The 12,935-nt window shown below is 38.2% G+C and overlaps 1 protein-coding gene across 6 annotated transcripts in view; it reads right to left on the bottom strand.

Annotated features, from left to right (window-relative positions):
* DNAH10 (dynein axonemal heavy chain 10) overlaps window positions 1-12,935 on the bottom strand; it is a 54,161-nt gene that overhangs the window by 40,467 nt on the left and 759 nt on the right. For all 6 annotated transcript variants that reach the window (XR_009965883.1, XR_009965884.1, XR_009965885.1 and 3 more), the window contains exons 2-17: window positions 11,469-11,590; window positions 10,586-10,685; window positions 10,103-10,218; window positions 9,619-9,823; window positions 8,757-8,917; window positions 7,800-8,030; window positions 6,970-7,160; window positions 6,300-6,498; window positions 5,548-5,742; window positions 4,765-4,935; window positions 3,880-4,056; window positions 3,370-3,543; window positions 2,570-2,736; window positions 1,715-1,866; window positions 1,153-1,317; window positions 253-460 (exon numbers count right to left, since the gene is read on the bottom strand). Coding sequence is in view for 3 of the 6 variants with exons in the window: in XM_062624137.1 (XP_062480121.1) it covers window positions 253-460; window positions 1,153-1,317; window positions 1,715-1,866; window positions 2,570-2,736; window positions 3,370-3,543; window positions 3,880-4,056; window positions 4,765-4,935; window positions 5,548-5,742; window positions 6,300-6,498; window positions 6,970-7,160; window positions 7,800-8,030; window positions 8,757-8,917; window positions 9,619-9,823; window positions 10,103-10,218; window positions 10,586-10,685; window positions 11,469-11,590 (2,734 nt within the window). In the remaining 3 variants the exon portion in view is untranslated. The remainder of the gene's footprint in view (window positions 1-252; window positions 461-1,152; window positions 1,318-1,714; window positions 1,867-2,569; window positions 2,737-3,369; window positions 3,544-3,879; window positions 4,057-4,764; window positions 4,936-5,547; window positions 5,743-6,299; window positions 6,499-6,969; window positions 7,161-7,799; window positions 8,031-8,756; window positions 8,918-9,618; window positions 9,824-10,102; window positions 10,219-10,585; window positions 10,686-11,468; window positions 11,591-12,935) is intronic.

Raw genomic sequence — 12,935 nt, 5'->3', positions numbered from 1 at the left:
AATCAGCTGAGCAAGGACCAGATTATAAAGACATGGATCACAAGAAGAAATGGCTGAAAGCTTTGGGTTTCTCCTGTACCGTGTTATCAGTTCTACATTCTTCACAGGGGAAACAATACAAACACAAATCTATCTCCAACTGCAAACCACAGAGGTGTTCAAACAGAGTATCACTATACATACTGATCAACACATCCAGAAAAACCTGAAGATGAAAGACTGAAAATCCATTAAAGCAAACAACTGACTTACTTCACAATTAACTGTGTCAATGCCTGATAAATCCTGTTTTCCCAGTACGCATAATAGGAAGTTAATTTTGGAGATTTGCCACTGTTCGTGTTGGTGACTCGTCCTTCCACTTTTATTAGCAATTGTGGGATTGCAGAATACTTTCTAACCATGTGTGCCACATCTTTTGCTCTTTCACACATAACATACTCAAAAAATTCTCTTGCTTCTGCAAATAATACAAAAAATAGCATTATTAACTGCAAAAGACCTAAGAGGCTTGCATGCTGGAATAATGACCTGGGCTTGATTTGTGAATAGGGAAGTGATCTTGTATACTGATAAAAAATATCTTCACTTATAAATGCTTAATTTATTAATCTTTCAGCCCTCTGATTTAAAATGGATTCAATTATTTAGTAACAACCATTAGATGTGAAAGTAACCTTTGTAAGACTTAAATACAATTGAAAGAAATCTGAGCCATCACCTGTTCACTCAAGTGACAGAGAGACCTGGGGGGCAATCACCTCTCTGCAATTCCCATCTGAAGAACCCAGTTTGGTTCAGACAGCCCAGAGGGAGCTGGCACTCCATGCACATTGCAGCTCTAAGACTACACTACTGCATACAAGAAGGATAATGAAACCAAAGGAAAACTAGGGGGGAAGTGACCAAAAGCAAGGTAGACACAAATCAAATTATCATATTTTATACTCATCTTTACATTTCTCTCGTTGACACCATCAGCTTTAGGGTACTGAAACTCTGCTTGTGCTTTCCCTGTCACACTATGAAATGCTGCTGTAACTAGTTTTGGTAACACTTAAAAGGGTTCATTGTAGCAACTAAAAACTGAAATTAGCAGACAGAGCAAAATAAAACATCTCAGAGCTTGGAAATGAAAATAGAAAGCCTTACCAGGAAGCTTATCACCATTTCTTGAAAGTGGGAACTTAAAGAGACTGGTTGATTCTATGAACAGAAGTCTGTTGCTTATGTCTTCAGAAATATTATGAATCTGATGGACAAGTGATTCAAACGTCCTGACGGCTTGTGTACATCGGAAAATAAAGTCACCAATCCCTTGAAATAAATCACAACCTTTCTTTTAACAAATATTTCACCAATGCATCAAAATTGCCACAACCTGATGTGGTTTTATCTCTAAGAATGAACTGATGCTCTGCAGAAAGATAGATTAGATGATCTCTCATCTAATCCTTCATCTAGATCCCTTACAGCTATTACCTAAGGGTCTCTGTCCCTTTCCACAGTTTTTTAAATACCATAAAAACATAAGAAATACTCTCCTGGATGAGAGTTTGTCTAACCTATTATTCTGACTCCGACCGTGGCAATAGGATGCACTATTTAGGGATACGCTGCTGTCACACAGCATCAAAAGTAGACTGCAGAACTGAAGATATTTTTAAACTGAAAATCAGTATCTACAGCCATTTAAAAACAGTATCTCCATTACCTAAGGAGTTCCAGTTGAGTCTGCTGTGCCCTGATTTGAATACTTCCCAGAGTTTTTTAATATGGTCATCAAGAAGCTTGATTTCTGCTTCGTTCAGTGTTTCCATTAATTTGTGATACTGATCCAGCACATTCTGCAATCTGTCTGTATACCTAAGGAGTGTAGCAACAACAAAACAAAAATCATGATTTTCTGGAAATACAGCTCTGAATTCAGATCACTTCCATCATTCGAGACTTCCACATAAAGCAAAATCTGCAGAAATAAGCACTGAACATGTACTGGCTATAAATGCAATTAATCTTCTATTAAAAACAAAGGGAAAATTTCATATGGCTCCTATAGCAGCCAGACAAACCTCTCCTGCCCCAACTCAGAAGAAGCTTTTAAGACAGCTTCACTTTGAAGTACAGAAGTGAATTCAACAGATGAACTTTAAAATCCAGTTAGGGCTCTTATCAACACACCTGTGTGCTAACTGCCTGTAAGAATGTGGACAAAAGTGACTTATACAAGGCTATACAAGAAGAAAGCAGCAGTAAATTTAAGTGTGAGCTGAAATCGAAATTACATTAACAATTCATAGCAAAACAAATTACTTTCCTTGGTTTTCCTCTGATTTTGATGAGAGGTTAATTTGTATAACATAGTGCTACGGGGTAAAGGATGCAGACAGTGCCAGAGAAAAGCTTATTACTGTAACATGCTCATTAGTACTTTTACCCTTTAAAAAGTCACTAAGAGCTCTCACAGTTCCAAACTTGAAGTCTCAGAGCCCATTCTGATTTGGAGTAAAATCACTTTGAAACACTGCCATAAGTCTGTATGTGAGCAAATTCTCTGTAACAGCCTTACCTAAAATACTTGTCTTCCTGTAATGCCACGTATCTTGCTGTTTCTGGGACTGGAAGCCCTAGCTGTTCCATGTACTTTGTTTCAATGATAATCTCATGGATTAAGGGAGAAAAATTCACTAAGAAGTGGATGCTTTTCTTTGTGACAGGCTCCTCTTTTAGAGAGCTCTGCAATACAAGAAAAAGCAGCAGAAAGGAGAGGAACACCAAACTGTTACAATGCAAGAAGATTAGCTCTTGGAGACATCTGATAAGGACGTATGTAAAAGTCAGCATGGCTGATTTAAGAGCTTGTGGAAATGCCTTTAAGTTTCAATAGCAGCCTTAGAATTCTAGTTCCAGAAATGGTACACGACTACCTCTTAAGTGAAAGCTCACCACAAGAAACAAACCAAATCACCTGTTTACATACTGTTGCAACCAGCTACAACAGAAATCCCAGTGGAAGTTCATAGTCAGACAGAAGTTTAGTTAGAACAGGATTCCGCATGATCTCTGCTGGGAAACTACCACTACCTACCTACCTACCTCTAACTTCAGTCCCATGTTTTGTTGTAATGTCCCAAAGATGTTGCACCAAACCCCAAAATTAACAGTAATTACAGCGCAAAAGAGTACATAGAGAAACAACATCATCCATTTGCCAGGTCATTCAGCATAATTCTGAGCTCCGAACTTTTGAGGCTTTCTTTTCAAAAACTGTATTTAAAACATTGTTCTTAGAACAATCTCACTGGCCATCAGACAGGTTTCAGCTCTCCCCTGCAGAGAAGTCTGTTTTACTATCTTCCTATATCTCACCTGCTCAGAAGTCTCTGGATTAATATTGGTTGCAGCTCCATCAATGCTGACAGTCAGCAGAGAATTTTTCAGTAAGGGTGGGAGTACATGTAGTGTCTCATCTCTCCACTGACTGTATTTTTGATCTTCATACTCTTTCATCTTCTTGGCCACTTGAAGATATATTTGTTTTACCTAGAAAGGAAAGACTCATTTTAAAGACCATGAGAAATGTTCAAGTAACCTGTCTTAATATGGTGTCTCAGGATGGTTTCTAATTTTTATTAAATAAGAAGTCAAGTAATGTTTGTAATTAATGCTGGCAATGGAGAATTTAGGCTCTTGAATTCTGTCACTGTCTCTCTGGGAAACAGTGGGAAGGTCCCAATCATCTTTTCATGTCCAATATGTCTTGCTGTGTGCAAAGATATTCTTGAAACTCCACTCCACTAAGAGCACTTTCACATCTTTAGAAGAAATGTATGAAGAAAGGATTTCTTCCTTCACTAAATCTCAAAAGAACCAACATACTTCCTTCCCACGTTCACTAGCAAGCAACTCCTCTACTTCTTGAAATCGAATAATAGCGTGTTTGATCCGATAGAAAAGGGACCGGGACCAGTATATTGCTCCAGCCACTGGAGGATGATTCTTGTACAAAGGTGGGTCCTTGAGATTCTCAATAAAGATTCGGTTAATGCTTTCAACCTAGAAGAGAATAAAACACTGCAAAGAATCATTTTTCCACTTTCTTGTCCATGGTCAGTATGCAACCTGCACAAGCTGCTAATTTCAGCAGCAGGATAAAAACAATTCCTTTTCCTTTCTTTTCATGCATTTCTTGTTTGTATTAATTGTATTACTGAGAATGTCTTCCTTTCTGTACCTTGTGGAACTGCTACTGTGGCAGTGTTTTCTGTAAGATTATATTTTATTAACTCCATGTTCTTTGAAGTATCAAGAAAAACGGTATGACATGAAAAGCTTTCCAACATACAGGCTTCAACATGACAGAAATTATTTCTGCCTTCATGGTTACCTCTGACACCTTTTGGTCATACTATGGACTTGTCCACCACAAGAAAACTGCAGGGTGTGACAGATCTGTTTCCTCAGGAAGGACTACTGTGGAACTGCTGTGCACAAGTAAGGGAATAGCCCCAAGCCTTGTTGCGGAGTAATGTGAATACCTTTTGGTTCCCACACAGAGATATGCACATCCATTTCAGCAAATTAACCACACTGCTTCTCCAACAGGCTCCCAAAAGTGAAAGCAACTATGTTTCTTTTGTAAAACCTTTCGGTCTTTCTGATAGTAAATGACACTGTACAGGTACTTAGAGATATACACAGATTTCTCATTTTCACTAGGTAAAGGGTTGCATGCACTACATAAGAAATCTTCAAATTCAATACCTCTTTACAGTATTGGTCCAAAATATCATTGAACTTCATCATCATCTGCTTACTGATGGCTTCACGAGAGCGGATGTGTTTCAAGTTTAACAGTACGTCAAATGCAGCTTCTGCTGATCGAAGGGTCTTAAAAGATTCATCAATAAAGCATTTAGTCTCTTCTTCAATAACCTAAACAAGAAGGCCAAGAAATCCTATTAGAGGTTCTTCTTGCAAAACCAAGAAAGGAAGGCAAAATAAAAATACTTGTCTGTATAGTGGTCAAGCATATCATTACTATGTTTTGTCTTATAAATTACTAATAAACTGATGGCTTTCCAGTAAGCTACAGGAAATGAATGTTAATCAATGTGTTTGCTGGGCAGGTATATAAAACACAAAAACCAATGCAATAATTTATACACTGTAGGTATTCTTAGCTGAGAGGTGAACAACTGAATGAATCCAGAAAAGAAAGTTTTACTTCTTTGTAGGACATGACTGAGAACACGTCAGGACACGAATACAGGGAGGTCACATGGAGCCCCTGCTCATGCTGCAGTGACTCTGCCAATGAACAGACGTTTCCTTCACCATTTTCTAGATGAAATGAAACTATAAACAAAACTACTTTGGAAACGGGACACTGACTTAAAAAACTGGTCAAATTCCTCACATTTTCATCTATGTATTTAGAGTCTTTTCTTTTGCAAACTTACATTCTCTTTAAATGAAAATGTTGCTATTCTAGAAGGAACGTGTAGATAGGATGTAACGGGGGGAACCACAGTACATGATACTTACTGTAACTTCTTCTCTAAAATCTTCCATAACTGATTTCCAGCCACGTGCACTTTTGATGCTGAAAGGGTCAAAAGACAGTTCTTCAATAGGCCTAGTTAGCTCATTTACCCTTGTCAGTAGATCATCAACATGGTTTGGATTCCCTGTGGCAGCTTTCAGCTCAGGACCAAATATACTGTAAAACTCTTCAGTGACCTGTTGATTCAGAAGAGCATACCAGAAACGTTCTCTTTAATGGCGGTGGGTTTTTTGCCATTTAACACATCTTTCTGATATTATTTCCTTAAAATAAACCAAACCAGCTCAGAGAATGATCAATTCCTGCTGAGATTTACATTTTGTAAAGACTTAAATGACCCTAAACACGGCAGCTCTCCATTCATATGTTATCCTGCAACTGATGTACTGCTTCATATAGATCAGATTTTATATTGCAGTATATTTAAATGCTTATTTTATCTAAAATTATACCATTAAGCTAGCAACCCATCAAAACTGCAAATCTGTGAAACACTTGTTACAAGTCTCTACGTTGGTAACAGCAACATACACAGTAGTATCTTTCCTCAACCAGCATCTTGAGAAGAGTTGTCTCAATCATTAAGTGCAGCTTTGCTGGAATCTAAGGCACTGCTCGGGTCTTAATCACAAAAATAAAGGCTGTTAACATTTCAACAACTACAGTACAAAATCTCCTCTACAGAATAAGACAGTGATCACACAATCTCTTTATTTATTGTCTATATTACTACCTGCAAAATATCAATCAGATCTTGACAGACTGAAGCCATATAATCTGTTTTTCCAAATAAACGTTTCTGGTCAAATTCCCAGTGTGGTTCTCTTCCCGACGCTTCAATTTGGGCACGAACAGCAAAATAACATTTCCTCCATTGTTGAAGAGTGCTTTTGGCATCTGCTATTTTCTTTTTTGCAGCAGCTATATCTTCTCTATTAATCAAATCAGAGCAGTTAAGATACTATAGATAGAAAGACTATAGATAGAAAATGGTATCTCAACTGGATGAATATACCCTGGCTTAGCAGCTTCTAATTATAAAAGATCCAGGAAAAACTTGTAACTGTGAGGTCTTAATTTTCAGTGTGACTGATTTTGAAAGGAGGTATTATTTTAGGACTGATTTTGATGAAATTTATGCCACTTTTTTACTACTATAATTCTATTGGGTTTATTGACTTCTCTCTTTTCGAAACAAAGGAGGACAAGCACCTATTCCTTCAGGGCTGATTCAGTAATTTAGGAAAATTACAAAATAATTCCACTTTTGACCTTCTAATACAACTTCAGATAGTGAAAACCACTGAGACCTATTTGATGAAAGTGTTATCCACTGCACTTTGTGTAGAACAGGCAAAGCTTTTAATAAATACCTCCTAGTTAAACAGGAATCCAGTACTTACTTAAAGAGTGTGTGTAAATCCACAGCTCTGTACACTCTTTCTGCAATTTCCCATGCAATTCGTTCCATGAGGGTAACCATCCGCTCATCCTTGTTGTAATACCGTGAGATAACCCACACCACTCTCAGGCCACTCATCAGGTAAGGAATTGTGTCCAAGACAACATTAAACCCAGCGCCATATATTAAGTTCTGTTAAATGCATTATCAATACTGTGAATAAGATGTCATGAAAATATACAAATCCATATTCAATAAAACAACATTTATTCTACAGACACCTGAAGTCAGAGACATTATTAAATGAACAACCTAGTCAAGGAAACACCCTGGTGCCTAAGTAACACACATGGTCAAGGATGTGCAAATTTGCATTTATTGTTCCAAATGCTTTTTAGACCCTGTCTCATTAATACTCTCTTCTCTGTAAACGATGTCTCAAAACTAGTTTTGGCTCAACTCTTCATTTAGATGTTTGGATGATCTTCAATTAAACTTACAAATGGAGACATCAGCTGTAATCCATCACAGATGCTATGTCAAAAAGGGAGCAGAGAAATCTTCATTCTACCCAGTTCAGCTATGCTATCAAATACTCCCAAGGCTGTGATTTACAAACCAAGCTGCTCACAGCTCTGGGCTTCAAATATTAGATCAACTGTAACTCAAAACACCATAAGCAAGCTTTTTTTCTATTAAATATAAAAATCTAGAGTGTATCTTTATTGCTGATAAACAGTAAAAAATAGACAAGAGGTGATCATATCATCAGAGAAACCAAACTCAGGTAACTACAGTTAAATTCCACAAAGTTTTCTTCAGGGTACATACCTTCAAATGGTGTTCAAGAGTTGCAAGAAACTTAACGTTATCTAGAGCTTCTGCATGATATTTTCTGAGATCACTTAAGACTATCTGTAAATCTCCAATATACTCAGACTCAGCTTCCTGTAATACTTGCAACGCTTTCTGCATTTCTGGAAGCTTTGTCTGTTCAGCAAGAGCTCTTAGAGTATCATTTCTTTGACGCCAGAAGTCAACTTCTGCAAGTGGACCATTGCCCTAAAAGTAATGTGAAATAAAATACAAATTCCAAATTACCATTATGTCAGAGTGAAATCCTCTAACCAGACTTTTGTTCCTTCCTTTCAAAATGCTGTATGATGAGAAAAAAATGATATGATTCAACCCTGCAAAAAATACAGACTGAAGATCCTTGAAATCAAAAGTTTTACACATACAGGAGGGAATTGCTCATGGGAGGTATAAATGTGAGTTGGAGCTGGAGAGTCCATGCTTGCAAAAAGCTTACGCACAAGTAACTTTGTAGACATAAAATCCCTGAGTATTTGTAATTGCATTAGTCATAAGTGTTTGTAGAATCACAACCTTATGTGTGACAAGAGGGATATGATCTTTTTCCAAGCAAAAATATAGTTGTCCATTTCAAAAACTAATAATCACTGCAGCTTTTAATATTTCATGGTTCTTTAGAAGAGTGCAGATAAAAGTGCTTTTTACACACAGTTATCCTGTATGGGGAGGATCTGCCCTGAGTTACTTCATATTCTATTTATATTCTATTTCCCAGAGTCACACAGTTCCTCACTCCTTTTGTTCCATTTTACATCAATTAGTAAATGGCTTCCTAACAATCAAACATAAAGATGGATGAGAAATGAGCACCAATCATTCAAAGAGATTATGGTGGGGAAATAAAGTAATGTCTCTGGAAATAAAGGAAGCTTGATGTTATAGGCAACATTACAGTGCTATAGGCAGCATTACCTGCGGAACCTTTTCCAGTTGTTCCTCCAGAGCTGCAGATATTAATTTCTTCCAGGTCACTGCACAACTTTCTAGAGATCTAACCACTTCAGGAACTGCAGCAAGGCCAGTCACTTCCCTAGTCAGATTTACAGTTGGCATCTCCAGTTTAATAGCTCTTACTGGAAGAAAAGGCACATAGATTTAACTGTCTTGGTCTGTCAGCATTGATGAAGCAACAGCACTGAAACGGTTTATGCCTTCCATTTTGTTGGTTACTTGAGGATAGATAACACACCCCCTGCTCTGCCTACTTCACAATATAGTAAATTACAGCCAATTGCTTGACAGTTAACACAGAGCAAATTAAAATATATTCCTAGAAATAGATGAAAAGCTCTCAGCTTTCAAACCTTAAGGCATTTTCTAACTCTTAAGAACAAGGATTAGGGTTTTGCTGAAGATTATCAATCTTCCTATTGCTGGCCACTACACTCTCCATAATGGCATGACAGTAGCCTCTGTCAGAGAGGGGATGATAAACAAGAAGTGGAAGTCTCATTCTCTCCAAATTTTTATACCCTGCTACGGCCTGAGTTCCTGCAACACTGGTAAGCAATGAAGCATATTTACCTTCTCTCCTATTCTACTCCAGACTGTCTGGAAAACTATTACTGATTTCATCCATTTCTCCCTACTGCATGCTATTCTTGAGGGCAGTAAAAATATTGCTGTTATCAGCAAAAAGAAATTTTAATCAGGTCTGGAGCTTCCCCAGAAACTGCAGGTATTTGTTATTCTCTGTAAAGCCATTCTTAAGTGAACTTCTTTCTACTGTCTTGTACTCTAAAGACCAGAGTGCTGGCACAGGCAGAACACTCACCTGCAATCTGTTGTGCAGTCTGCTGCTCATCCAGTTGAATCTTGTTCCTCATCTGAGTTTTATAGTGTTCCATAGCCTGGTCTTTCTTTTCTGCAAACTCAGTCTCATGTAAATTCCTCTTCTCAGAATCTGTGTTTTCACTATCTGGATGAAATGAAGTTTCCCCAGTCTGCTGCTGACCATAGGAGAGAGCTGCTGAAAACATCTGTAATTCAAGCAGGTACCACAGATGAGATGTTTCATATTAAAAAACACTCTTAAATGTTTCTCATATAGGGCCAGGCAATGAAATAATGCCCGTCTCCACATTTTTACAAAAATTTGGGAATAAAATATCAAATAAGGATTAACAAAAACTCTATTTGGCATATGAGTCACTCGTTAAATGTTAGTATTTCTTATGCATAGCTCATCTGGTCTGCAGAATACTAAATAGGCAAATCACTCAGAAACACTCCATATGTAAAAGCTGTAACACACTTACCTGTGGGACGACATTCTTAAGCATCAAAAGAGAATCATTGGTCAGTACACCAAACTGTATCACTTCAGGGAGAACTTCATTAGCTTCAGCCAGGTCACTGGGTTCAGTAACACTTTCTAAACAGTATACAAACAATTAGCATAAATCTGATTATTCGATGCAGAAAGCATAGTGTCCTTACCACAGCCTCAAACCACTCATATGGCTGCTTGGTGAGCCCCCTTAAATATTCATGCTGGAACCAGTCACTGGCACTACATTAAAGTTAACGTACTGTGAGCGTTCCTGGAGATAGGTGTGGAAATGCCTGTTTGCTTTAGTGTAGAAGCTGTTTCCTATGGGGCTGGAGCTAGATACTGAGGTCTGACTGAGACCAGAAACAGGGCTAATCCAGATGCTGGAATAACTATTGTCATTGAGTTTATGAACTACCAGAATAAAACACACTGCTGCTGTGTATCGGAATTTGAGTCAGGCACATACCATTTGTGTCCCTCAGAAAATACACAGTAGAATCTGACACAAATTCTTCAGGAATTTCATCAAGAGCCACAAAAAAACGCACTTTGCCATCCTTTTGTAGCTGAAACAGAAAAATAAAAAGGAATTCTGACTATTCCTGTTTTCTGCCACGTTTCTTAACAGTAAGAAATTGTTTGCCTGCTGTAAGCAAAAGGACAGAATCGTTAGTTTTAACTCCCTTATCTTCACATCACTGTCGAAGAAAACTACTAACAAAAACGAAATTCTAAAAAAATCACTCAGGTAACAGTAAAACCCATCAGCTTTAGAAACAATGTTGACTTCCAGACCAAGAGAACTGTTTCAAACTTTAGTCCTTGAAACATAGGAAACCAAAAAGCACTTAAATGCTTACCCCTCCATACCTTTCTGAGAATGTACGAGTACCTATTCCCCTTCCACCTGCATATCAGTCATAAACCAAATCTAGTTACAAATACCACCCTGACCAGCTAATTATGTAAAAGAGGTAAAAAAGTTTCCGTTCACAGTTCCTTACATGCTCCTCTCATGATGTCTTTATCTAGCAGTTATTTTAACTGGAACTTTTCTTTTACAAGCAGCTCTGGGAATAGCAAATGTGACACCTGAGTAATTCTCTGCTGCATTTTCTCACCAAAAGTCTGACTTTTGCTAAGTAAATTACCTTTGCAACACCTTGTCAGCCAATGTCAGAGGTTACAGTACAGGGTATTGGTTTTGAATGGAAATTCTCATTCTTTCAAAATGTTCTGTTCTGCTCTGAGTTACTCTGCACTATACCTCCAGTGCAATGTGCCCACCAGTTTCATTTGTGTCAGAAAGCCAGTACTCACAAAGGAACAGAGTGAAATGCAACACCTACTTGAGGTGCATGCTCCACACTGTCAGTTGTAGATCTTTGCTCCAGTTCAGACCCACTAGAGACAGCTGATCCACTTTCTTTGTCTCCAGACTGCAGAGATGCCTTGCCTTTCCGAGTCATCTCTAACAAAGAATAGCACAAGAGAATTGTTAAACAGATATTCCACACATATAACATGAATCCTTCCAATTTCCTCCTCAAATTGACAGCATTTTCTTCCATCTTCAGCATCAGCTTTCAACAACCAGCCATCCAAACTTGGTGTTAATTGTACGTTTTACCACAGGACTTTTGCTGAAGAACTGAATCCAAATAAGTAAGTGACTCTACTGCATTCCACAGGTAATTGGTCTTTATTTAGAATATCCCTACCAGCATTTTCCAACACAAATTTGATCGTTTATGACAAAATAAGTAGATTAACACATTTCAAAACCACTTTGCAAAAGGAAATGCAAATAACTATGGGGTTTGTCATGCCAGATCTATGATGTGGAAAACGCTTATAGTTGAGTCATGCCTAAGGAGTTATGGTGAAGACGCTGTAACCCAGGAACAACAGCATGAATCCCAGAGCCAGTCAAGAATTTCAAACTCCATTTTATGCTCTTGAGGTGCATGGTGTCTTCCTCCCCTTTCAGCACAGGCTTCTGGACACTGAAGAGAAGTGGAAAAGGCATAACTGCATCCCCAACTGGATCCTTTGTGTGCTGATATCATTATCAAGCAATAACTAATTCTCCCTGTCTTACTGCTTTTGAGTGTTAACCTGCAGCATTGCAGCTGCCTCCATTCAGAGGTGCAGAGGAGGAAGTTGAACTGTACCATTCTTTCAGTCTTACACCCACACCAGGCTTCAGCACCTAATTCTTGCAGTCCTTTTGGCACAGTATGAACAAAATGGTTTTATGGCTGTAAAATACAAGGCCATGCCTCTTTGCTTCTGCAAGTACCAAGTTTCAGAAGCTTGTGGGAGTTACACCAGGCACAGCAGAAAACTGAATCTCTCAGCCATGGAACATCTCCTTTCTACCCTTTTTCCTTTATTCTTTTCCAGTTTTTTGTGAGAGGCTTATCTGCAATGCTGTGGTTAAAGTACTGGACCAACCTTAACTCTTTACAGGATCACGACTTCCAACTGCATCAGAGGAAAGAGAAGAGCTTGCAACTCTCAAGCAAGAGGAATTAATGCATTCCTCCTAAAGGCAACATATCCATTCTATTTATTTAAATAAAACTAATCTCTAAAGATCTGAAATTCTAAAGCCAGTAAAAGAGGTCACAGACAACGACTGGATGGAAGATGTGTGTTTGCAAGTTCACTTAGTTCTTCCCAACCAGCCTCTTTCTTCCCACCTGTTTGGAAAAAGCCAAACTAGGATAGTGTTCTTTCAAGGGAGCATCCTGAAGCAGACACTTCAGAGAACACAAAGCCGGATGTGCTGCCTAGAACAAGAAGCTGTTTAT

The sequence above is a fragment of the Pezoporus occidentalis genome, unplaced genomic scaffold (genome assembly GCF_034315485.1).
Source record: "Pezoporus occidentalis ecotype Australia unplaced genomic scaffold, CSIRO_AGI_Poc_V1 ctg262, whole genome shotgun sequence".
NCBI classification, from domain to species: Eukaryota; Metazoa; Chordata; class Aves; order Psittaciformes; family Psittacidae; genus Pezoporus; species Pezoporus occidentalis.
The sequence above is the reverse complement of the archived record's forward strand: the minus strand, read 5'-3'. Positions and strand labels throughout refer to the sequence as shown.